Source organism: Halichoerus grypus, chromosome 10, assembly GCF_964656455.1.
Source record: "Halichoerus grypus chromosome 10, mHalGry1.hap1.1, whole genome shotgun sequence".
In the NCBI taxonomy this organism is placed as follows: domain Eukaryota; kingdom Metazoa; phylum Chordata; class Mammalia; order Carnivora; family Phocidae; genus Halichoerus; species Halichoerus grypus.
Genome location: NC_135721.1, coordinates 120,493,917 through 120,520,764, shown reverse-complemented (window position 1 = coordinate 120,520,764; position 26,848 = coordinate 120,493,917). Strand labels below are relative to the sequence as shown.

General features: G+C 39.2%; 1 protein-coding gene across 1 annotated transcript in view; it reads right to left on the bottom strand.

The window, feature by feature from the left end:
- Positions 1-26,848, bottom strand: part of TOP1 (DNA topoisomerase I) — an 89,549-nt gene that overhangs the window by 20,974 nt on the left and 41,727 nt on the right. The window contains exons 4-13 of the mRNA XM_036121381.2: positions 24,089-24,212; positions 22,607-22,662; positions 19,526-19,621; positions 18,457-18,532; positions 14,730-14,842; positions 7,987-8,102; positions 3,876-3,997; positions 2,854-2,976; positions 823-1,010; positions 411-555 (exon numbers count right to left, since the gene is read on the bottom strand). Of these exons, the coding sequence (XP_035977274.1) occupies positions 411-555; positions 823-1,010; positions 2,854-2,976; positions 3,876-3,997; positions 7,987-8,102; positions 14,730-14,842; positions 18,457-18,532; positions 19,526-19,621; positions 22,607-22,662; positions 24,089-24,212 (1,159 nt within the window). The remainder of the gene's footprint in view (positions 1-410; positions 556-822; positions 1,011-2,853; positions 2,977-3,875; positions 3,998-7,986; positions 8,103-14,729; positions 14,843-18,456; positions 18,533-19,525; positions 19,622-22,606; positions 22,663-24,088; positions 24,213-26,848) is intronic.

Genomic DNA, 26,848 nt, shown 5'->3' with positions numbered 1-26,848 from the left:
CCAAGCCGAAACCAAGAGTTGGACACTCAACTGACTGTGCCACCCAGGTGCCCCACATTTATTGTATTCTTTATCACATTCCAACCACCAGACAGTAAGCACCATGAAGGAAGGGACTGCATCTGTTTTGTTTACCAACACAATTCCTAACATCATGCATACACACTGTGCCAGGCACATACTGGAATTTCAGTAAATATTTGTGAATTAATAAATGAATCAGATTATAATGTGATGCAGAAAATGGGTATTTCTTAGGAAGGTCACCAAATAATGCTAAGCATGAGGATATTTGCCTTATTTTGTGGAGAGTTTGTCATTTGTCACAGTGATTCTAGAGACCAAGAACACTACATTTCAACAAAAGAGATCAGCCCCACTAACCGGTATAGCTCTTAGCTACCCCTTACCTTGATTCGTGAACTGGGGTTCAGCATGATGTATTTAATGGAACCTTGGATATTCTCTGTCCAGGAGACCAGCCAAGTAACCTTGTTATCATGCCGGACCTCTTTCCATTTGTGTCCTGTAGGAGGAGAAGGAACCTTGGCATCTCTGTGGAAATAACAAAGCAGGAGGGCAGTGAAATGAGAAGCGAGGGACAGTTTCACCTTTCATGACCTAAAGTGGATAAATCTGCTGAGCATGTATTTCCATGTTTCCTCCTCATCACCAGTCAGTAATTGGAAAGTACTTGGAGATACCATGTTGTTCCCAACAGTTCTGCGTAGCCTGGGAAAAGATCCCAGCAACAGTACTCCCAAGAACAAAGGGACCCCCCTGCCCCCTTGATTTCTGGCCCAAACAAAGAACTGCACTCACTTGCTACAGTTGATGATGATATCCTCAGGCATGATCCGTCTCTTCAGCATGCCCATCTTGGGGTGGTTACCACGGCCACGGAAAAGCCCAGGAGGTTCTATCTTGAAGTTGGCAATCCTCTCTCTGTGGTTATCCATAATACAGAAGCCATATTCTTTCAGTAATTTTTCATTCTCCTCTTTGATTTTCTGGAACACAGCAAGGAAGTACTCAAAATGGGCTCAAATTGCTGTTCCCTATTCATATTTTCTCTCTTATTCAAGAACAGCTCAAGGTACAGAAAAGTCTAAAAATCGCTAACAAATAAATGCAAATGTGGGTGCCTGGCTGGCTCAGTTGGAAGAGCATATACGACTTTTCATCCCAGGGTCATGAGTTTGAGCCCCACATTGGGTGCAGAGATTACTTAAATAAATACGACTTTTTAAAAAACTTTTTTAAAAAGAGAGGAATGCAAATAGGGATAACCTCTCATAGAGTTGTCAAACTTTAAGTACAATAAAATTCCCCAAAATATCTACCTTTGAGGACTGACTCCAACTACAGATTCAAAACTGATTTTCTTAAAGGATTTATGTGTGAGAACATGTTACCTAGATATTTTTAAATTTAACTTTAAAAATTAACATCATTTTGTTGAGTAGTGTCAAAATGGCAGATGGGGAAGAGTCTATGATGAGCCTCATAAAGAACATCTCCACGTTTTCTAGTAGATTCCAGATACATTTAGTTGAACAGCATTTCAGATGGTTTTTCAAGCTCACTACCTGTCACAGATTCCGTCCTAGGTATATGGATACATACATTGTATACTTTGCAATCCTTGCTCCAAAAAAGGAGTGGGAGTGGAACATGGAGCCTCCTTACCCTCTGCTGACTCTATCTTCATATTATACTTAGAAATTCAACTTAACTAAGTCCCCTTGCCTTGTGGGTGGGAACAGATTCAGAACTTGCTGGCAAGAGGTGTCCTTGGCCAGGGCTCTGACAAGGTGATACTTGTGAAACCTCCCTATCTTTGGATCGCTATTTACAAGAACAAAGTGGTTTTTAAGTTTTAAAACACCCCTGAAGTAAAGAATAAACCAGGTTTCACTAATTTGGAATATTGAGAAGACTCAACTGAGACTGAAAAGTCTGACGCAATTATCATTCTTATAGTAACTCATAATTTTTAAACTACAGGTCAAATAGGCACCATCAAACAATGAATTACATAATAAATTCAAAGGCCTAAATTGTATAAACATGCAAGTCCCTTAAAATACTGAAACTATAGAGTTTTGAAATTCCTTAAAATTCGTAACTACTGGACCTCCAGCTTGGAGAAAAAAAAAAAAGACAGACAAGACAAACTCTAGCCTGGATTTCTCTAGATCAAGGGCTGGCAAACCTTTTCTAAATAGAAAATATTTTAGGCTTGAGGACTACAGTCTCTGTTGGAACTACTCAACTCTGCCACTGTCACATGAAAGCAGCCATAGATGATATGTAAACAAGTAGATGTGATTGTGTTCCAATAAAACTTTTTAATAAAAATAAGCAGCCTATAGTTTGCCTACGGGTACTCCAGAAGAAAACGACATCCCCCTGGATACTGGAAAGATCCTTCTGGAGTGGAGATGGAGATCGATGAGCATGGCTAGATTCCAGGGTAAAATAGATCAAGAACAAGGAGGTATACAGAGGCAGTATTACTGTAGCTGTCTTAAAACCCTAAAATCCAGGAGCCACTGTGCAGGTCTGCCCATCCTCAAATACTCTATTACTGGAGTTACTGACTGGATTTTACGTCACAAGAGAACCAGGTTCTTACATTGAGCCATTAAATAAAGTGCTTATTATTCACAATATTCAGTCTATGTAAAACCCTTAAGAAAATTTAAACTTTACTAGGCCAAGAATCCTAAATCTTTAGTATAGAGCCATGTGAAATTACTAAAGTCAAATCTGTATTTTAAGAACCAAGAAAATTAGATGAACTAAACACTATTCCAAAGTTCTCCAGAGGTTTATGAAATTCTGTAGTACCAGTTTCTCTTCCTTGCTCATCTGTTTCCGAGCTTCTGACTGCGCTTTGAAATACTGGCTCATCTGGGTAAAATCACATTTGCTTAGGTTGGTGATAATATTCTTCTCTTCATTAGTCATCTCCTAGTCAAAAAAAAAAAAGGCGGGGGGAACAGAAGAAGGTAAATACACTATTTACCCCATAGGTTTCTTTGTGATTACAGCAAAGCACCATTTTTTTCAACTAAAGGTGTCTAGAGAGGTAGTCTAAATTCATGAGTTTTGAAAAAAAAGAAACATAACTTTATTACTTTGTTCTATTATAAGATATTTAATAGAAAAATGCTTTACATGATTTTTCCTTGAAAAAGGTTATGGAACTCTTATGTAATTTCTTGGGCTCCTTACACCCTGCCACATCCGCAAGCATATGTATCCCACAGTTGGAGAAACATGAATATATATCATTTGCTTTAGTAATGAGAGAAATATTTCCATACTCATTCTCTCTTAGAAACATTATCCCTGCTCTACTCACTTATTAAATGTTATTTCCAGAGCTATTCAGAAAGTAAGCTTCAGCTCAGCCTCTGTCCACATAATCCAAATTGAGAATGAGATTGTTTAAAATCACCTAGACAGATGTAGGAAATGTGATTTCAAGAGCAGAAAAGTACCAAAAGCAAGTAAGACAGAATCAGAATGGAACATCACATTAACATCTCTCTTTGCAATAGCAGATAGAGAACAGGCAGTCCTGCAGAGAGAAACTTTCCTCTGCTTAGCTAAAGCTGAGGTTTTTTTGTGTGGCCTAATAAACTCCCTCCTGCAACCATATGAGAGTGTGAGAGGAAAGAAATATAAGTATTGTTGGAAAGAAACCCTATATAATATAGTGAATAGAGAAAAAAGAAAAACTTTTAAAAATTCATAAAGCTCAAATTTTACACCACAGAATTTTTTGTAAAGTTACAGTTTATTAATTTAGTCCTTGATTAATATTTCTGCAAGGTGCTAGGATATTAATACATAGGCTACAATACCTTTCTCCAGTCTTTAAAGAAATTTTTCCTAAATATTTCCTTAGTAGTATATTCATGGTCGAGCATTTTTGCAAAGAAGGTAGCTACTTCTTCTGCTTTGGGGCTCAGCTTCATGACTTTACCTAGAGGAAAAAGCGGTTCCAAAAATTGAGGTGTATAATTCATGTTTTGAGTATAAATACTAAGCTCTGGAGAAGTCTTCTAACGGATGGTTTACCTTCCCAAGGTATACAAAGGTCTGATGACACATGGTAACAACAACAACAAAGACAATACAGTGATTTATATCTAGTTGTATAAATTCTCCTTCTCTTTAGCAGATATTTACCTGGGTCATTCTCTGGAGACTATGCCAGTAAACTGTTCCCAGGTGCCTGCTCAGGACAGGGATGAGCTGGGGGAGGCCCAGCCACTCTTCCTTTTCCTTTCAGCAAGCAGGGTCCTTTACACCTCTTCAATGGTTTTTAAAAATCAAATCCTCAGAGGGACTCCTGCCACTGCTAAGCTAAGCAGCCTCTGTTCAAGAAGGGGAGGAAGGGATAGGGCAGGGAGTGGAAGAAAGGAATTGTGGGGAAAAGAAATAGGCATCTTTCTTCTTTAAAGTTAGGTGGGTGGAATATGAATAAAATAATATATATCCATAGCAGGCAAGCCCAGATATCCCACATGAAAAATCTAAATAAGACCTTCCTCTAGAACTTTTGTACTCAAAGTGTGGTTCACAGACCAGCAGCATTGGCATCACGTGGGAGTTCTGTTAGAAATGCAGAATCTCTGGGGCACCTGAGTGGCGCAGTCGACTGGGCATCTGACTCTCGGTTTCGGCTCAGGTCGTGATCTCAGGGTCTTGAGATCAGGCCCTGCCTTGGGCTCCATGTTCAGTGGGAAGTCTGCTTAAGACTCTGCTGCTGCCTCTCACCACCCATGCTCTCAATCTCTCAAATCAATCAATCAATCTTAAAAAAAAAAAAAAATGCAGAATCTCAGGCCCCACCCCAGATCTACAGGTTCAGCAAGTGCATTTTAAGAGACCTTCAGCTGGCACGTGTGCATAGTAGAGTTTGAGATGACTGTTCCGGAACACAGGCACTTTGAGGTTGCCTCTTTCAAGGAAATAAGACTTCCAGAGCACAAGGGATGACTGGGGTTCTTGGTAGTGTGGACATGTTAGTAAAAGCTGTTCTAAAGGAATCCTGATGTTACACAATGAAAACTGCTAACTTGTAAAGTAAATCTGAATGAGGCCCAGGGGTTTTGTGTATACCTAATTAGTAATAAAGGGAAGTACTTGGGAGTTTAATCTACTTTTCAAATAGAGTATTTTTAACAGTACTCTTAGGGCCAATTTCCACTTTTTCTTGACTATCCAACTTTACAACACCATCTGGAACTAATCCATGGCATAATAATTTGAATATACCTAAAATGAGGTTAAACACCATTCCACTGCCTTACTGTTACACAGGTACTAGTAATTCACCAAGGATTTTCACTTTCATTATAGAAAACTAAAACTTAACCAGAAACCCATTCATTTCAAAACTCAGAAGACATCTCATTTCATGATGGTTGGAAGTTATCATCCCTAATTGCAGGGATGAAGGGAATTGTGGCACAAAACTGAAATTGCCAGGGTAGACAGGAAGAACCCGCTTGAAATCCGTAACTCAAATGGCCAACAGGTGGCGCCACTTTCCCCTTTCAACCCCCCCCTTAACTGCCTTTGCAAGAAGACACTTTGGGGAGGATAGGGTTATTAGCTTTCAAGGGTTTCCTGTACTTCTTTGGATCTCCCCAACTCAGGTCTGAACTAGAGTTGCCAGTAAAGTTGTAACATGCTTCTAATACAAAGGAAAACATTTAAGTCATTAAAAATGAATGAAATAAAAGGCAAGAAAGAATTTAACTGTTCTTGGGTCTGTTTGGCATAAACTGGTATCAAAAAATATTTGAAAAACAAAAAAATGGAGACTCTTTGGTCAATTTTACTGAATTCTGTACCAATAGAGGAAGCAATTTTGATGCCTCCTGTTTTAGATGAGCCATAAAAAGAGGAAATGACAGCTCCCCCAGCAGTAGAGTGGTGGGAGGATGACTTGAAGGTTCCTGGCAATGGGAGCACTTTGTGGAAAAGGCTGAGCTCCAGGAAGAACAAACTGCTGAGTCAGAGCTGAAAAGGGGAGGTTCTCAGCAGAGGCAAGTCACTGCTTCAGCCAGCCTGTGCCCCACCTCCCTGGCAGGTCCAAAGGACTCTGGAGAACTCTCTTCCCTAGAGAGTAGGCAGGACTTACAGTATCAATTTGGACTTCAAATACACCATCCTGACTTACTACAGAGTGGGAGTTTACACAATCAAAGGGAAGAAATCCCAGCAAGAAACAACTGAGAAAATGATACAGCTGGAATTCCTATAATGGAGGACTGGGTAAGAATGGAGGAAGGGACCATAGTGACCAGTGATGCCTGGCTCAGGCCTTGGCTTCTCATCTTGAAAAGAGAAACCCAGGGGCGCCTGGGTGGCTCAGCTGGTTAGTGTCCAACTCTTGGTTTCCGCCCAGGTCGTGGTCTCAGAGTCATGAGATTTGAGCCTTGTGTCAGGCTCTGCGCTCAGTGTGGAGTTTGCTAGGGACTCTCTCTCCCACTCTCCTTTTGCCCCTCCCCCTCCTCTCCCTCACTGTAAAATAAAAATCTTTAAAAATAAATAAATAAATAAATGAGAGAGAGAGAGAACCCAGAGACTAGAGAACCTAGCTTTCCTTTAAATCATTTTGAACCTCAAAGTGGGGCTTTCCTAGTTGAGCTTTCTAAAGCTCTTGGTAAGCCCAGACTTGAGCTACAGAATACATGGACTTCCAGGATTGTCTTCTTCAAGGTTCTAGGCTCTTTTTCCTCATTGGAGTTTGGCTTTGGAGTCATATCTGAGCATCTCCAGGAATGACCAACTATGTGTGCTCTGGTCAACACTAGTCAGAATGTTTATCTGATGCAAGCATTTGTCATTGAGGACATGCATGCAATCAGGGTATTGTCCACTGCTGGGTCTTGATGTTTAACACAGGTACACTGAATAAACAGTGTTTTAAAAAATGAATTCCAGCTGGCCAAGTTTAACATGTCCATTTGCAAGACCCAGCCTTTCAGTATAAACTATTACCCTTTATCTGTAAGTATCTGTGGCCCTAAGGTCACTGCTGGTGGACAAAGAGATGCACCAGAACTCACCACTGATGCCTTTCAGCAGTTTTCCTGCCCAGTATTTCTCAAAGTTTGGTGAGCAGACCACTTGGTTTAAAAGCACCCAATACTATTATTCTACCTCTATTAAATGAGCCCAGATCTACCCAGTGAATCTTAAGCACATAGGGTTTGAGGGAAAATGCTCTAGCCCTTTCTGGGTAGAACTCTTGGAATGAGCGAGGTCATCTGAGCGTTCCCATCTGCATAGTGCTACACTGCAAACAGGAAGAGTGTCAAAGACAGACTCTTAAATTCTTCTACTCAAGGACAGAAATACCAATGGTAGTTAATGGACAATTCTGAGTGTTCTAAGAGAACCAGGCAGGGCACTTCTTCACGGCAGCTCCTAAAATCTGACTGCACATACAGGTATAGTGTTGTGCTACAATATATACTTAGTGATAGACACTTACCAGCCCTACCTAGAGGTTGATGGTTAATTAATCTTCAACCAAATACTAGTACTATTTCTCATCATGAACAGCTTGTCAGCTTACACTGTATCGCTAAAGTAAAATACTACCATTTAAGTAAGGCTTTTCTAATAAATCTTACAAAGAGTAGCTCCTCAGAAATGAAGTTCAGATAAAAACATTTAACTTGGGGACCAATGCTGTGACCTACGTAGATGGACATTTTTGGGACCATGTAGTTAAGACATTAACAGCCTCCTTCTCAAGGCACTTCATCACCAAATGGGCCTTTAAGAGTTAAGTAAACACCTGATGACCCTTCCCCCAAACCACACAAGGACAAAACAAAATGAAATAAACAAAAAGGATTATATAGCACAAGATCCTTCCTCATTTTCTATTCCTAAATAGAAGCAGACTCTTTTCTTGGCCAAGAATTAGACAGCCTTGGAACAACTCACCATCATAGTAAAACTTGACACTCTCTGGAAGAGGCTCATATGGTGGAGCAAATACAGGGCCTTTATGTTCTAGGAATTTCCACTTGATGCCTTCAGGATAGCGCTCTTCTTCCCACCTTTAAAAGACAAAGTATAACCTCATTTAGTGATCACCTAATACAGAAATTAGCACCTAGTAAGTGCCCAAATAATTAATCTGCTCAATTGACTGGTGCTCTAGAATAACTCTGGGCCCCACATTCAAAGCCTGGATCAAAATAGCCATTATTCTTCACTTTGAAAAAGCCAACACTCATAACAAATAGAATGGAATACTCAGGTGAACACAGGAAAATACAGTTGAACAGTTCAGTTCTAAGACTGGATACAAGGGATCCCCACTCAAGGAGCTTGGCAACAACTGGGGGATATGGAAATGGAAACAGTTGTTTTACTGCCATGGTATACAAGGCAGAGGTATTACTTAGCTGTTGATACACAGAAAAAGGCCTCCTGGGAATGGAGATGGCAGGTGAAGGTAGAGGGGAAAACAACCCTACAAGAAAGTACATAATACAACAGAAGACTGGGAAATAATAGTTTGGTTGGGGTATACTGATTTTAAGGTACTTATGGGTTAGCTAGAGCTATCTAATAGCAGACCCTGATAAGTGACTGTAAAGTTTAGTGGAAACAGCTTTTAAAAAACCTTTTTACTTTGGGTGGGGGGATCGGTTAGCCCGGTGATGGGTATTAAGGAGGGCAGGTGCTGCATGGAGCACTGGGTGTTGTACAGAAAACAATGGATCGTGGATCACTGCATCGAAAACTGGTGATGTATTGTATGGTGATTAACATAATAAAATAAAATTTAAAAAACAACAACAAAAAAACGTTTTTACTTTAAAAATTAGACATACAGAAAAACAAAGACAAATAAAAGGAACACCATATACCCATCACTTACATTCAACAACTATTATTATTACGCTAAGTTTCCTATCTTTTGCTGAACCATTTCAGCAATGCACCCTGCAGATATGATACCTCACCTCTAAACAGTTCAGGAAATATCTCTATAAAAATAAGGATATTCGGTCACATAACTACAATACTATCACATCTAATAAAATTAGTACTCTAATACCTAGACCATACTAAAAACTTCCCAATTATATTCAAAATATGTTTTATAGGCCAGGATCCAATTAAGGATCATGCACTGCCATTGGCTGATACGTCTTTCTTTTTCTGGAATTAGACCTTCTCACCATCGCCACCATTTTGCTTTTTTGAGTCCGTCAGTTGTCTTACAGACGGAATATTTTAAAACTTCACAGATTTTAATCTTCACTATTTCTACTTTAAAAGTCATAAAGTTCTACAGAATCCTTCTAAAGCCTAACTATGCATATTCTATTACTTCCTATCATCTTCTAACTCCAATATTTTTCTAACTCCAACATTTTAAACAAAGTTCAGAAACATTAAATAAAAATTATACATATCAGACTGCTATAATAAGAGCATCGCTATAAAACCAAAGTCAACATAGATGGTCAAATGATTTTTGACAAGGGCGCCAAGACCATTCAATGGAGCAAGGAATCTCTTCAACAAATGGTGTTGGGAAAACTAGATATTCACATGCAGAAGAATGAAGATGGGCCCTTACCTTATACTATATAGAAAAATAAACTCAAAATGGATCAGAGACCCAAACATAAAGGCTAAAACTATAAAACTCTTAAAAGAAAAGACAGGGCAAAAGCTTCATGACTTTGCATTTAGCCATGATTTCTTAGATAAGACACCCAAAGCACAGGAAACAAAAGAAAAAGATCAACTGGACTACAAAGTTAAAAATTGTACATCAAAGGACACAAGAGTGATGAGGCAACCCACGAATGAGAGAAAAGATTTGCAAAGCATATATCTGATAAAGGACTAACATCTAGAATAAAGAACTACAACTCAACCACAAAAGACCAACCAACCCAATTTTAAAAACCAGCGAAGGACTCAAATACACATTTCTCCAAAGATACACAAGTGGCCAGTTAGCATCTGAAAAAAATGTTCAACATCACCAATCATTAAGAAATATAAAGTCAAAGCTATGAGATACTGCTCACACCTATTAGGATGACTATTATAAAAGCAAAAACAAACCAGGAAATAACAAGTGTTGACAACCATGTGGAGAATTAGAACCCTTATGCACCGTTGGTGAGAATGTAAACTGTGCAGCCACTGTGGAAATCAGTACAGTGAACAATTGCTTGAAAATGCAACACAGAAGTACCACATGATCCAGCAATTTCACTCCTAGGAATATAACCAAAACAACTGAAAGCAGGTATTAAACAAATACCTGTTCTCCAATGTTCACAGCAGCACTCTTCACAATTGCTAAAAGGTTGAAACAACCTAAGTATCCATCAACAGATGAATGGATAAACAAAATGTGGTCTCTCCATACAATGAAATATTATTCAGCCTTAGAAAAGGAGGAAATTCTGACACATGCCACAACATGAATGAACCTGTAGGACATTTTCTTAAGTGAAATAAGCCAGTCACAGAAGGCCACATATTGCATATTTCCACTTACATGAGGTATGTAAAGTAATCAAATTCATAGAGACAAAACGCAGAAGGGTAGTTACCAGGGTCCAGGGGAAAGGGGGAATGAGGGAGAGTTGCTGTTTAACAGTTTGTTTTGTAAGATGAAGAGAGGTCTGGAGATGGATGGTAGTGGTAAGGGTTACACAACAATGCAAATGCACTTAATACACTTAATTGCACGCTTAAAGATGGTTAATATAGTAAATTTTATGTTATTATGTTTTACAACAATTAAAAATAATTAAAAAAAAAAACCCTCCAAGTCAAGATTTAACAAAATCCTAAACCTAGAAGGAGCATTATCCTCAGTAACCAACCTACCACTCTCCATATGAAACTGGCAGGATCTCCCAACTAGACACTGGCACAGAAAGGCCTGGATGCAGGTACCCATCCAAATCCCAGAATCTATTACTCTCTAAATCAGAGAAAATTCACATGTATGTATGTATGTATGTATGTACGATGTGTGCAGGCACGTATGTACTACAAGAAGCCTGCATAAAACAGTCACAGAGTAACTGAGCAGATGCAGAGCACCCTGTTTTCCCTTGGTTCCATTCTTCTCATCAACTCCAGTGGTTTTTTAATTAAGACTCCAAGCTGTTTTTATCATTCTTCCTATTCCAACATGTTCATCCTGAGGACTCACAGTAACTTACCATTTAAGCAAAATAAGAGATTCAATCACTCAACACTAAACCTCAGTTTAAACCGAAAGAGAAAGTATCCTTCAAGAGGCTGATATCATTGTATCGACAACTATTACTGTACCAATAAAAACAGCAGTGTCGCCCTTCTAGGCCTGCATCAGTGGCTCACCAACAAAATTAAGAAGAACACATACTTAGACACCGAAATGACTTCTCTATGGCAGGCTTATGAATTCAAGGCACTTATCAATTTGACAGTAAAATATGCTTGAAAAGGGGAAGGTGGAAAAGTGCTAGAAACGTGTTTAAGACAGGAAGGTAAACATCCATAAGCTGTTTGAAATCAAGTTCCTTTGCAGTTAACAAGCACCTCACAGTACACTGTAAAATGCATATTTAATTTTTAAAATTCAGAAATAAAGCTCACATACTATAGCTTTCCTGAAGCTAATCTCTAGAATCAAGGACAGTTTCTCTGGTTTGAGAAGAGTATCAATCCATATCCCATAAATTTCTTATCACTATTACTGACTGTATTTGTGAGTCCTGGTATAACCCCAACTCCTTATAGCATTTTGCCTTTGCTAAAAGAGATTGAAACCTCCATTTAAAAGTCACCTAACACCAGCAACGAATTCCCCAGTTTCTAGGTCTTTTTGTGAAGAATAAACATGGGACTTCTGTTCCAACAGGTCAGGCCTGACACAAGTGTATTTAACTCAAGGCAGACCTGAAACCCCACACACCTACAATGGGTAACCCTTAAAAACAGGGGGATCCCGGTTAATTAAGTTTTCCCAAGCCTGAGCATACCAACACCACTTATAACATTGTTTCTATAGGGAAAATGTGATACAATAAAGAAACCCGGAGGGGATCTGAACCATTTTCCCTTCTCCACAATTACCAAAGGAGTCTCAAGATCGAAGCTTTGCTGGTTTCTTTTTGGCAACATTAACAATCTGCAGACTTTGGGGGGAAGCAAACGGTCTGCACCCTTGCCAAACTGATTAAGTTATGTCTCTTTTAGTGGGAGAGCAAGAGGAATAATAAAAAAAAAAAAAGAGAATATCTGCCACTTAACTCCCTGACTAGGCTGTCAGTGGAAGTCACTGAGAACTGGACCACTGACTTCAGAATATAGCAGGCAGCCTACCACGACAGGAAGAAAGGGCAAGCTATCAGCCAAGAGGTCCATCATTCTTGTTCTCTACTTATAAAAACTTAGAGCGTGCCATCAAGCAACGTGCTTAAGAAAGCACAAAATTTAACAATCACACTTGAGGACAGCATGCATTGGAGGCTATAGAAAAGACTGCTGACCCCCAAACCAATCATCTTCAGTTAAAGACTAACCAATCCTACTTAAACCAAAATAAGAATAAAAATCAAAGGTTACGGTCTCTCAGAATTAATACGTGGCAACACTGATAAGGATTTCAACCACAGAAGCAAAATTAGGTTATTAGACCCTTCCAGGGTATCTAATTCCACACAAGGCTGGACCAGGATAAGAGTATATCTGCTTCAGGGTCCAACAACAGCCAAGGCTACAAAGGAAGGGGGAAGACAGCAGGGAGCTAGTGATAAGGAAATGATCTTTGTTCATTCAACAAACACTTACTGAGCACCCACCATAGAACCCTGACAGACATAAAAGACTGATGAATTACTAACCCACCATTCTCAGGACTCCTAATAACCCCTAATTTACATAATCATTTCATTTTATTTTGGGGTGCCTGCGTGGCTCAGTTAAGCATTTGATTTTTGGCTCAAGGTCATGATCTCAGGGTCATGAGATGGAACCCCACGACAGGCTCCTTGCTGGGCATGGAACCTGCTTAAGATTCTCTCTCTCTAAAAAAAAAAAAAAAAAGGCATTTCATTTTATCTTCAAAAATTGTTTTAGGGGTGCCTGGGTGGCTCAGTTGGTTGAGCGTCCGACTCTTGATTTCAGCTCAGGCTATGACCTCGGGGTCACGAGATGGAGCCTTCTGTCAGGCTCTGCACTCAGTGGGGAGCCTGCTTCAGATTCTCTTTCTCCCTCCTCTCTCTCTAAAAATAAATAAAACTCTAAAAAATTGTTTTATTAAAGGTGAATATTCTATCTCTGAAAAACTTTGATTAGTTCCAAAGAAAACAATGGAAAAAAAAAAAGAGAGAAGAAAATAAAAACACGTATCCTTTTGTTTCCTGATTCTGACTTTGGAAAGGCCCAGAATTCCTTTGCTCTGTGATTTTCCTTTTCCACACTTTCATTTTAACCCCATATGTGTTCACACCAACAATACCAATTACATAGCTGTGTTGAGCATTTCTGCCATTGCAGCTCTGCTCCTCTCAGACACCTCCCTGGTCACTGATCTCTCCCTTTTCCTGAGGCATGCTGTGCTGGGGAGATTACTGTTCTAAATTATAAGAGCCACAGAGTAACTACATACAAATGGGTCTGGAACTCTACATAACCAAACTATGAACAGTGGTTACCTCAAAGCTGTAGTAGTCTAACAATACACCTCTGGATCATTGGACTCTTTTCAACACAAGTACAAATCACGTATAATTTAAATCATACAAAGTTTCAAGAAGTACCAGTATTAAAAATACTTAATTTCAAAATTCCAAACACCAAAATTCATTAAATAAAAAATAAAATTTCCCACCTAAACACACACATCTCAAAAGTAACCTGCTATTGCTATTCTCCTCCATAAAGATTGAATCTTCACTCCCAGTGAGGACACCTGTTTTCTCAGTCACAACCCTAGATATCCTGATATTCATTAATGTTTTCCTAATCTGAGAGACATTACACAAAAAGATTTATTATTCATTATTTTCTTAGCATTTTTCTTTGCCCATATTTTGTTTACTGATCACTTTTCTAAGACTGTTCATTTTTAAAAGACCTTTTTTCACATTAAGAATCTTAGCCCTTTGTAGTGCAAAAATTTCCCCCTTTTTTTTTAATGGCATGAATTTGTTTGCCATACAACATTTTAATTTTGATATATCAACTTTGTAAATATTTTCCTATGGCTCTGGTCATATGTCCTGCCTCAAAAGGTCTTCATTATTCTACAATTTTAAAATATTCATCCAGATTTCCTTGTGGAGGTTATTTTTTTAAACAAACAGGCAGTTTCCTGAACATGATTTATGAAATAATCCATCTTTTCCCTACCATTTTAAATGCAACTTTCTTCATATGCCAAATTCCTACACACACACAGAGTCCACTTCCATAGTTTATTCTGTTCAACAGGGTGGGACCTAGTTTTTAGATCCAATGGGCTTAGAGCTAGTTAGCCTTCTCACTAGCACCTGGAAAACTTATTTCAGAATGTTGTTATTGGAGAGATTTTTTAAAGTACTTCCCTCCTCCTCTAAAGATCAGGCTATTAAATTTTAATAACACTCTTGCTTAATTAGGCTGTGGAATCCGAGAGCTGACATTGTAACCCAGTGCTGCGATGTTACCATTTCCACTTCTGCTCCTCTTCTTTCTTCGGCTTCTTTTTCTTGCTATCTGGCTCAGGAACTTTTTTATCTTTATCTTTCTCTTTATTCTTGGGTTTTTTCAATTTACCGTCCTACAAAGAAACATGGTGAGAAAGCACTTAAGTACTGACCACATTTAAGAAGTAGTTTTGAGGGGCCATTAGGAATAAAAACTGGAATCACAGAATATTAAAACGGGAGAGGTTCTTAAAATCTAATGCTCTCAAATTTGATAGATGAGTGAAAATTTACTGGTCTTTTTCTCTAGGGCCGTATTTCCCAAAACTCCCTGACAAATGGTTACCTGAGAAAGTAGTTAAAAACACTCATTCTGCATGGCAAGAGCCTGAGAAATTATATATATTTTTTAGACTGAGAGGAATGTTTGGGAAAGCACTGCTACAGCAAGTAATCCCAGTGTGTTATCCTCACTTGTTTTTAAATCTACTCATCTTTAAACCTCTTCGAACACCATCAAATAATGGGAATAGGAGACCCTGTATTTAGATAATATAGAATTTGAAAGGAAATTCCTGATTGAATCTGAGAGGGGCTGTGGGGGAATACTTCCTATCACTGTTGCTTGCATACACAAAGTCAGGAAGCAGTAAACAAGTGTTGAGGAGGTCCTAAAATAATTCCCCATTCCTATGATAGTATTTCTTAATGGCTCTTCTTTGAACTATGACCCCACATGAGCTGTCATTGTGGCACAAATATAAATAAATATAATTCAGTAACACAGGAGATAAATCTCAAAACACAAACATCCAGACAAAAATGTGCTATTCAACAAGTGGAGGTCCTGCTCCACAGGATCTAAACTCTTTTAAAGAATATTTTCCGGGGCACCTGGGTGGCTCAGTTGTTAAGCGTCTGCCTTCGGGTCCTGGGATCGAACCCCACACTGGGCTCCCTGCTCAGTGGGAAGCCTGCTTCTCCCTCTACCACTCACCCTGCTTGTGTTCCCTCTCTCACTGTGTCTGTGTCAAATAAATAAATAAAATCTTAAAAAAAATATATATATTTTCCTTTGTCTAACTATCCAAGATCATTTTTTATTCAACAAGTTTTATAAGCCATGAAAAGTGGTTTTGAGTAATCCTAAAATCAATTACAGAATGACAGAGCTTGAAAGGCCTTTATAATTTATAGACAGTTTGATTTGACATATCCAGTTATAATTAAGGAAAACTCAACACCTGTTCAAGGTCATATAGTTCAAGGTCATATAGTTGCTACTGACCATGATGAGAGCCCAAGTTTACCAGAAAAATCATAGTGTGATTCATGGGAATGACTGGAATATAAAACATTCTAGGACTATATGATAGGATAACAATCAAGATAAACTGAGGATTTTAAAGCAAATGATCTTTGGGGTAGAAGGAAGGGAAAGACTACAATACCAGACATATTTTAAAATAGGAATGGAGAATACCAATATATAAGTATTTTGGGGAGAAGTACTAGAGGATCATATTAATTCAGATGATGTTTACTATTTTGCCTGAAACACACCACAGGAAAGGGAAATGTTTTTCAGTGAAGACATTCTCTGAACAGCTTCTGAACAGGCATACAGATGGTTCCATCAGGAAACTACTGGCTACATTGTATGTTTTCAAGCCTCAAAATGGGATAATCAGTCACTGAGAAACTTCAGAACAATTCCCAGAAATGAAAAAAACCATAGCCAGTGAGTGAGGTTTCAGGACTGCTCCTGCCATCTGGGGTCCCAGCCATTAAGAAGACTGTGTATTAATTCTAAGTCTTTCAGACTGCATTTTTTTTTCCCCCTGCAGGGAGAGGGCTGCTGAAAAGAACAATAAAAAAAGAAAAAGTCAAGTGTTCTTTTTTCCAAATGGTTTAAAATAGTTATTACTAACTCCTTCCAAACTCAGAGATAGGTTATTATTTTCCATTAATGCAACGAAGGCCTAAAGGCAATATAGAAAAGCATGGAAAGCTACAGTTTCACACTTCTTTACCTACTGGTCTGTATTGATCATCTACATAAAAGTGGAGTGACTACCACAATCACTCAACATTTTACCCTTAACTCCTTGAGTTGGTGCTCATAAACTTGAACTGCCAAGAACAGACTAGTTGTCAGAAAAAACAGTTCTCTAAATCTAGGACCTGATCATCTATGGCTCACTTACTCATTAATATATTTTTTTGAAGATTTTATTTATTTATTTGAGAGTGAGAGAGCACAAGCAGGGGGAACAGCAGAGGAGAGGGAGAAGCAGGCTCCCCGCTGAGCAGGTAGGCTGATATGGGGCTCGATCCCAGGACCCTGGGATCACGACCCTAGCTGAAGGCAGACACTCAACTGACCGAGCCACTCAGGCACCCCCTTCCTTAATATTCTTAATGTGATTTCATTAAAGACCCTTCTCCCTTCCTGTGGAGTTAAAGGATCAGCAAAGTCACACAGGAGACAGAATAACATGGTAGCTAGTGCACTGGTTCCGGAATCAGACTGCATGGGATCAAATCCTGACTTTACTACTTAGGAGTTGTGTGACTTCAGGCAAATGATCTCAGCCTCTCTATACCTCAGTTTCTGCATCTGTAAAATGCAGAGAATAGATAGTAGCAATGTTTACCTCTTAATGGCTGTTGTAAAGATTAAATGAAATGATTCATATAAAGCATTAATAGTGTTTGGCACACGGTAAGCATCTATTACATTTAATTTTAATTGTCATCATTCTTATTACTACTACAATAGATTACACTCTTAAAACTCACTGCTCCCTATCACTATCTTTACGGCTCATACTTCGACGAGCTACTGACTTAATACTTGTGAATCCATTTTGCCCATGACCGTGGCTAACCACAAATGCAGCGTAAGAGCTAAGAACTCACTCAACCCCTTCTCTTAGGAGAGTGCAAGATTAAGACTCCTGTGAATTTCTGACATCCTTCTCTTGAATTACTTGCTAACAACTCTTTAGTACAAGAAATACCAAGTGTCTAAAGGAACCATATTATTGTATTTTTAAATCTACCACAACCATAAGTACTTGAGTTGAGCTGAGATTTTAAGGAAGGTGATAAGCCAGGAGAAGAAGGGAGGAAGAGCATGTGTGTTCCAGACAGAGGGAACAGCATGTGCTACATAAAGCTCTGAAGCACAAAAGAATCCAGTGTGGAAAAGAAACAAAGGAGGCCAGTGTGGCTGGAACAAGTTCAATTAGAGAAGAGGCACAAGATGAAGGAAGGTACCAGATGCAGGGGTCAGACTGGGAGGAGTTGTGGTAAAGAGCTTGGCTTTCTTCATATGTCCAAGGGGCACCCAATTAAAGGCCTTTAAACACACAGAGTTACCCAAAGTGAGTGATGAGCAAGCTTTGTTAAATATGAGAGTGCTAAAAAACAATCTTAGGGGAAACTTTTCCAGGTTGAAAGCCTGGAAGTTCTTGTTAACACTGCCTCTGCATGTATGAAGATGGTGCAGTTTCTCCAAAAACATCAGCTGGCAGCAGCGCTATGGGTAGACACCCTGGAAGGCTAAGAGAGATCTTAAAACTCACAGTGCCATGGCCACCGCTACACATCTACGAGTTTTTCTCAGCGTTTCCTCTACCACAGACCGATACATTCCCTAAAACTCATCTGCCTTCAAAAGTTGTTTATGGAAAACTCCCTACTCCAAACCCAAGCCTCCAAGGGCCACAGTCTCTTTACTAACCTCTTCTTCCTCCAGTTTTCGTTTCTTCTCTTTCTTGATATCTTCTGTTTTAATTTTCTTAGGTTTATAATCAGCACTACAAAGGGGAACATGAATATGCAATTAACACAACTTTGACACAGTAGTTCTCACCAACAGGATCAGGACCTCCAAACTCCTCTTGGAGGCTTCGAATGCAGGTATGACTATTCTTAGCTGGACATTCTACAGTCAGAACAGGAATGGAGAAAGAAGGCCTGACCAAGGACCAACAGTTACAGTCCTACACAGAACAAAACAAACAATTTATACTACACACAGGCCTGGAAGAGAAGGGGAGTGGAGGGCTATCTGGAAACAGACACCACTAGAAGATGAAAGTCTGGGAACCGAATGCCCAGCGCAACAATGGCTACCACAAGGTAACATCTGGCTGGAAAGGGGAGGAAAGAAATACTGTATGCATTCTAAATGAGTACAAATGAGTTCACCAAGTAGTTCTCTCCTCCCTTCCCATCCACTTTCTACCACAAATCCTCTGTAGATTCCTGAAGCATAATAAGCTATACAAGACTGAACATAAGGAATAGAACTTAACCTCACGGAATCTCAGAAAGAGGTACACATAAGCCTCAAATAACTATTTTAAGAGCAATTTTATTATCTCTATATACAGAAACATCACTTAGAATTCACTGACAGGCACAGATCCTAGGAAAAATTGCTTTAACAGTGAAAAATTATCTGTGGTAGGTGATAAATTAAAAGCAACTTAAATAATTTAAATATTCTTTATGAATTCTGTATTATTGGAAATTCCTATAATAAACAGGCATTACCTTTTAAATATGAAAAAATAATAAAAATATATATTCTCCAGCTAAGCCTATGATACACTAAGCACTTATTTGCTTAGCAAACCCTGCATCTCATAATTCAAAGATAAATAAGTTGCCCAGTCCATTAATCACAAATTCCAGATGACTAAAGTCAATTAATGCAGTTTTTCTGTGTAGTGGAGAGACCTATATCCCATTTATTCTTTAAACAAATCCTTTTTGTTTTCAAAAATCAAATAAAAAATACTCACTCATCCTCTTCTCGAGGCCTCTTTAACGGCTTTATATCCTCTTTAGGAGGAGCAAAATAGCCATCATCTTCAGGTTCATCTTTAATTCGTGGTGGACTAAAGAGGGAAAAAAACTAATGAGTTTGGGAATGTCTACATTATGTTAAATAATCTAAAGTAGGAATAAATCATCTCACTGAGAAGTAGCTAAGATAAGGATTAACAACATGCATTTGTACTTATTGTAAAAGTTTTCTGTAAGCACTTCCTTTCACTTAGTATCTCACTACAACCCTGTGAAGTAGATAGTACTGTCCTCACTTTACAGATGAACAGGCAATATCAAGATCGGGGATCAGGATTCCTTAATCTAAGTCAGTATTCTTTTCTACTGCATCTTAGCTGCCTTTGCCAGCATGACCCAAACCACAACAGGAACAAACTTAATTGTTCCCTCACCTTGCAGGAGAGATAGATCTACTATATATCTAAATCCTCGAATGATCCAAACTGATTATTCTAGTACCCCAAAAGCTAAATATAATTTTACAAGGAAGGGAATAAAAATATATTTCCCAAGAACCTTAAAATTCTAATGGAAACTAACCTTAGTTACACGGGAAAATAACTAAGCTGACATTACAACAAAAGAAGGGAATGTGCTAAATGAGAGAAGAGGCCATGAACAAACTGAAGCCATTCCAAACCAAATCCAGTCATTGTTCAACTTCCTCCCTTGGTTTACTTAGGTTATACACAGAAGAGTGCCTTGCCCTATTTTTAAGACTTTTTGCCTTCTGAATATATAAAAAGATGATTCTGTTAGACAACTATTTTGAACCAGAAAGAGGAAGGAACAAGTGGGGGGGAACCCACGGGACCAGCAATCACCACAGCCTTGGGATGTTCCCTGGCCTGACACATCTAGGCAGAACCTCACTGTTCATGGCCAGAAGCACCTATGAAGCTAAGCTAAGTAACTCAGTACAGAGAATGCCTCCCAACATGAAATCATCCATCTCTAAAGGGTCCAAGGGATAAGCATCCAGATTCAGCTGCCAAGGACAGTCAAGATATTCGTGGGGTTTCAATGCTACCACACCCCAAACTCTCCAAGCATACTGGATCCCTTTGCTTGACACAGAATCTGAATGTTTAAAGAGATTAGCTTTTCTTCCTTATTTCTGCACATTCTTCAAATGCCAATCTCTATATCTGCTTCCCCTCACCATGGAAATCACTAACATAGCATCAAGAGTCCAGTATCTCCAAACGCTTTGCACCAAAAGGAAAAAACATTGCCACTGACCCAACTAGTTAAGTAAATGCTAGATCCTAGTACTGTCATGGGTGAAGTTAACAACATGTGGGAAGGGTTACTAGGGCTGAAGGAAGAACTTCTGAAACAATTTATCAGAAAACTGTGTTCCACCCAGGAAAGCATTTGGATTGTCTACAAAGACAAACATGTAAGCTAGCAAGAAGCCCAGCAAGGTGAATATAGAGACCTGCCTAGAAGACTGTGTTCCTAATCTTCTAACACAGAAAGTCTGAAACTGAATCCTGGGCTACACACCAAGTCCAGAGAGTCTATTTATACCTTAGTGTTAGTTTATAAAAGTCCTAGGTGGTCTCTTGGCAGGAAATAGCCACCCAGTACTCACTTTATCTAAGAAATCAGAACACCTAGGGTAGTTTTCAGCTCTAATGCTTCTTGAATTATTATTCCACATTCCTATAACAGTTACAAAATATGCCTGAAGAGGGCACCTACTTCTCCTAGTCAAGGGACTCAGAGAACATGGCAGAATTTTCAAAAATGTTCCCAAATGAAACTGAAAGTTCAGAGTTTCAAGGAAGCAAAACTCCCCAACACTTTGTTCTAGTCAATATGCAAACCGTTCCAACAACTCCTAGGAAATCCATTCTGTCATTCAATGCAGCAAGTGAGAATATATGATCATAAACTTATTTTTTGAAACTGGAGGGTTTTTTTAGGGAGCTGAGGCAGATGAGGAAAACAATCAAAATGGCAAAAATAGTACAGAAAAACTGACCTCTAGATTGTATGCATTTTCCTCTTCTTGAAAAGAGATAATGCATTTCTACTCAACTCTACACTTATCCTTAAAATGTAGACCAACTAAGCTTCTATAGCTATAGATGAGCCTCAGAATACAGTAGTCCACCTTTTTCCAGAGGGCATATATTCCAAGACCTCCAGTGAATGCCTGAAACTATGGGAAGTACTGAACCCTGTATGTACACCACAATTACTCCTATACATACATACTTATGGTAAAGTTTAATGTATAAATCAGGCACAGCAAGAGATTAATAGTAATAAAAACAGAGCAATTATAATACACTGTAGTAAAATTTATGAGAACATGGTCTCTTTCTCACTCAAAATACCTTATTGTGCTGTCCTCACCCTTCTTGTGGTGTGTGATGAATGCCTACGTGATGAGATGAGGTGAGGTCAATGACACAGGCGCTGTGGCAGAGCATTAGGCTACTACTGACCTGACAACGTCAGAAGGAGTATCACCTACTTCCTGACCGTGGTTGACCACGGCTAAATGAAACCACAGAAAGCAAAACTGTGGATTAAGTTGGGGGGGGCGCAAATGGGGGGAAGACTACTGTATTACTAAGGAGGAATTCAGAGTAGGGTTTTCTGGTAAACTCCATCATTACTACTGACTGAGTATGATGTTTCTTTTGGGGGAGATGAAAATGTTCTGAAATTAAGATAGTGGGGTAGGGGAGGTTGTACAACCTTGTGAATTCACTAAAAACCAATAAACTATACACTTTTAAAGGGTGAAATTTCTGGTATGTAAATTGTATCTGAATTTTTAGAAATTTCTTCCTGTTACTCTTCTCCACTCAAAATAGCCTTCTGGAAAATGTACTGGTCAGTTTCACTAAATGACACTTTAGAGATGCTCAAATTAGCTTAGACCAAGTCCTCTCACTGCCAAGCTCCCTGGAAACCTAGCGGGGGCCTGGTCAGGACATTTTGGGTAAGTTCAGGTGACACCACCACATGCACAGCTGGCCAAGAGGAAGAGCAGCCCGGCAGCAGAAGAGTCTCACCTAGAGAAGCCATTTTCCTTCTCCTTTTTTATTTTTGCATCCCCAGAGGCTCTAACCTGAAAAGAATAGTAACTGATTAGTACCTTGAAGGGACTACATTTCAAAAAGCCTTTCTCTTATTTGAGAACATTTGGCTTCAATTCTTGGGAGCATCTTGATCGCAGACTCACTCTTACTATTAGCAAAACTGAACAGGGGAAGCAAAGGTCTTGACATTTTCCTAAGACTTGTTTCTTACAGTTCTTCAGGGTGAATTATCCAATTTACTGAGAAATGCTTCCCCTCAAAATGGCAGCTTTTTACCTTTAAATGACGGCAGGTCCCCCTCCCTCAATAAATATACTCTCTCTCAAGTATTTGCCCTTGGCAGTGCAGAGAAAATAAAAAACAAAATGGAATAGTCTGTTTCCTGCCTTCTCTGATTTAGGCAAAGTATATTCACATTCCCCCTCCTTTCCCAGACACACATGGTCTTTCAAAACTCTTCAGACATACAAAAGGATACATACACATATATATGCACATGCACTCACACACGTGCACACACAAATATGGTATCTCTGGAATAACACAAAAAAATAGTGGATATAGTGGCTGCCTCCAGAAAGAGAAAGATAAAGGGCAATGAGCAAGGGGTGAAAGGAAGGTGTAATTTTCTTTTCTTTTTTAACTCCTGACCCTGAGATCAAGACCCGAGCTGAGATCAAGAGTCAGATGCTTAACTGACTGAGCCACCCAGGCACCCCAAAATGATTTTTTTTTTAAAGTCTATACACCATACCCCTCATTTGTAGCCAGATGAACCTAGAGATTTTGAGAAGGCTTATACTAGTGATGCTGGAACCAAAAGCCACAAAAGCACCAGCATCACTGAGTTTTCACTCAGGAAGGACCTCATTCAACAGAAGGCCAACATGGCCCTAGGCCTTCTCCCAAAACCAGAATTTTCCCCATGAAAGAACACTGGCATTTCCAGAAACCCTACATTCTTAATTTACCTATTTGCCATTTAAAGTAAGATAATGGGGGCGCCTGGGTGGCTCAGTTGGTTAAGCGACTGCCTTCGGCTCAGGTCATGATCCTGGAGTCCCTGGATCGAGTCCCGCATCGGGCTCCCTGCTCGGCAGGGAGTCTGCTTCTCCCTCTGACCCTCCCTCCTCTCATGTACTCGCTCTCTCTCATTCTCTCTCTCTCAAATAAATAAATAAAAAAAAAATCTTTAAAAAAAATAAAATAAAATAAAAAATAAAGTAAGATAATGATATGGATAGATCTGGTCCTGTGAAATTCAGTGGTAAAGGGCTTTGGTTTTCATAGTTTAAGACTGTGACTGATGCTTAAGTCTCCTGACAGAGACCTTTTTCACTCAAAGGCCAAGGGATCTTACTGTGCAGTGAGGGTACTTTCATTACCTGCTTTTAAAGATAAAGAAAATGAAAAGTACAACCCACAGCCCTTCCTTCCCAATGGAAAGTTCTGTACCTTTTCCTCCTTTCGTTTTTCCTTGTCTCTGTCTTTGTGTTTGTCTTTATGCTTTTCTGAACTTCCATCTTTGTGTTTGGTTTTCTCCTTCTCTTTGTGTTTCTTTTCAGAATCTTTATGTTCACTGTAAAAAAAAAAAAAAAGAAAACAAAAGAAAAAAAGACACAGAGTTAGCCCAGATGTAAGGACCACAAGGGTTTACTTCACAAGATCAACTCACAAGATAGCTTAAGATAACATGAAACCATGGAAACTTACAATGCTTTAAATAAACAGTCCTGACAGAAGGTTCAAGCGGAGACTCTTGGCAACTGGACTTTATCTTGTTTGATGTTTTTATTTTTTCGAAGGAGCAAAGGAACCAAATAGAGAAACGTGGTCATTCTAAACATACCAGGACTTTTTTTTTTAAGTGACTACGAATATACAGCAAGCCCACTGTTTCTACAACATTCTACCAGCAAAAACTATGACGATGAAAGCTCCAAACTGAGCATTCAAATCTGATGTGAAAAGGTAAAAACAATTCACACAAAAAAATGCATTTGGTGGCTCTGTGCAGTGAACAGCCCAACAATACAGTAGATGTTTCCTGCTAGCTTTAACTAGGAAAAGCTAGTCACTTCTAGATAGGGCTTATAAACCCTGCTTGGTCCTTCCTTCACAATAAGAAAAGACCTAGCTAAAAAGCAAAGACATGTCCTGCGCTAAACATTTAAAAGCCTTGCTTTTAAAGGGGTTTGTGGACATACTGGTAAGCACTGTAAAGGCACTGCTCCTCTGGAAAACTAAATATGACATTAGAAAGCAAGAGCCATTAAAAAGGCTCATACCCTAGTATCTAGCTCCTGGAAATCTCTCTTTGGAAAATAACACTACAAATGATGTTCACTTTGATGTTTTCCGTAACAAAAAACAAGAACAAACAAAAACCACCAAGAAAGGAGATACAACCTTAGTAAGGAACAAAAGGGGGAACCTGTGATGTATCAAATTACACAGCTCTTATGCTATAGTTTGTGAGCCCTATGAATATATATATATGGACAATGTTTATGGCCATGCATGGAGAAAAAGGAATATATAAAGGGACTGCAACTATATAAAAACATGCCTGTGGACAAAGACTAAAGAGGCAATAAGCAAAAATCACAAGCTATAGTTTAGGGTGGCACAACACTGGAGGACTGTTTTCTTCAGTGCACTGGGCAGGCAGTTTAGGAACCTTGTTCACTGCACCAACCGATAAATTCCACAGGTTAACAAAAGGGACTTGAATGCAAGTGCTGTGAACTGGGGAGCCCCCCCAAGCCCCAGACGCAGGAGAGCTGGCAGCAACCCCAGCTCACAGACACAGGCCCAGAGTCAGCATCGGTTCCTGCCCTTCCCACCACCACAGACTGCATCTCCCATCTGTCGTCACATTTAGCCCTCAGGCCAGAAGAAGTAGATTTTACTAACAATGAGCTCCTAAGGTTATATCTAACCCATGGAGTTTGTTCTAAAGAGATTTCACCAGCACACCTGGGTACATCAACAGCCAAAAAGGGAGAAACAAATGATGGCAACCAGTTAGGTGAGAGCTATAGAACCTAGATCAGAAAAGCATCTGCTGTCACACACATCTCTGAGCACGAAAAGAGCCTCAACTCAAGATAGGCATTTGGGTAATAATAAGCAGAAGCAGGAGGACAAGGGGACTAGAAGAAACAGGACTACAGGTTTAGGAAGATCCAGGAACTGTCAGACTGAAAGAAAACAATGCCTACTTTCTCTTGTTTATATACTCCTCCCTCTATGTTGCTCTCATTGGGTTTTTATTTAGATGTGCCACACAATGAAGCAACAACTTTCTCCATGAGCAAACTTTTCCTTTTAACTCATGAGGGCTGCACCTAGTTCCAGCGTACGTGGAGGCACATGGTCACCAAGTTTCCTACCAGGCTTCTTGTTCTCAGCACGATTATGATGTCACTCTCCACCCTGTGTGTTCTCGGAATCTGTTTTTACCAAAATGCAATGTTTTACCAAAAAATTATCCTGTACTTTGTATAAAAATGACTCCCAACCTCGTGAGCACGCTTACTCCCAATTCTCATTAAGCTCTCCAGCTTTAGAATGACTGGTGAAACAGCAAAGTTGCCAGACTGCAACAGATTCTTCAGGAGTTTAGACATATGAGATCATAGCTTACACATATGAAATCCTATCACCAGCAAAGTGTATGAGCTTACTATTCCATTTTACAAGCATTGTAGTTTTAGTGTTTTGAAACATTAATTGTTAAGAGGAATTAATGGTCATCTACACAATTTGGAACAATTACATTCACAATACTGATGGATAAATACCTCCCCACACAGTAAGAAAAACTTCCCACTTTATAAGAAAGCATTGTGCTTGCATTTTCACATACATTATTCCATTCAATCCTCACAATACTCCTGTGAGGAAGATTTTATTGTCCCCTTAGACTGATTTAGAAACAGTGATTCAAAGTCTAATTCAAAGTTACAATGTTAGAAAGAAGGGAAGCTGGGATTTGGATTTAACTCAGTATTTCCATCTCCAAGTTCAGGGCACTTTCTGCTAAATCAGTACCATCACATGTCCATGAAATTGATATCTACCATTTGAAGTAGACTGGTGTTAGAGACAAATGCATGGCCAGTCTGAGATTTGATATACATAAGGTCAAAACTTTATTTTTACCATCAAGTAGAAACTCTCTAGAACAGAGATCTTGGATATCTGAAATGA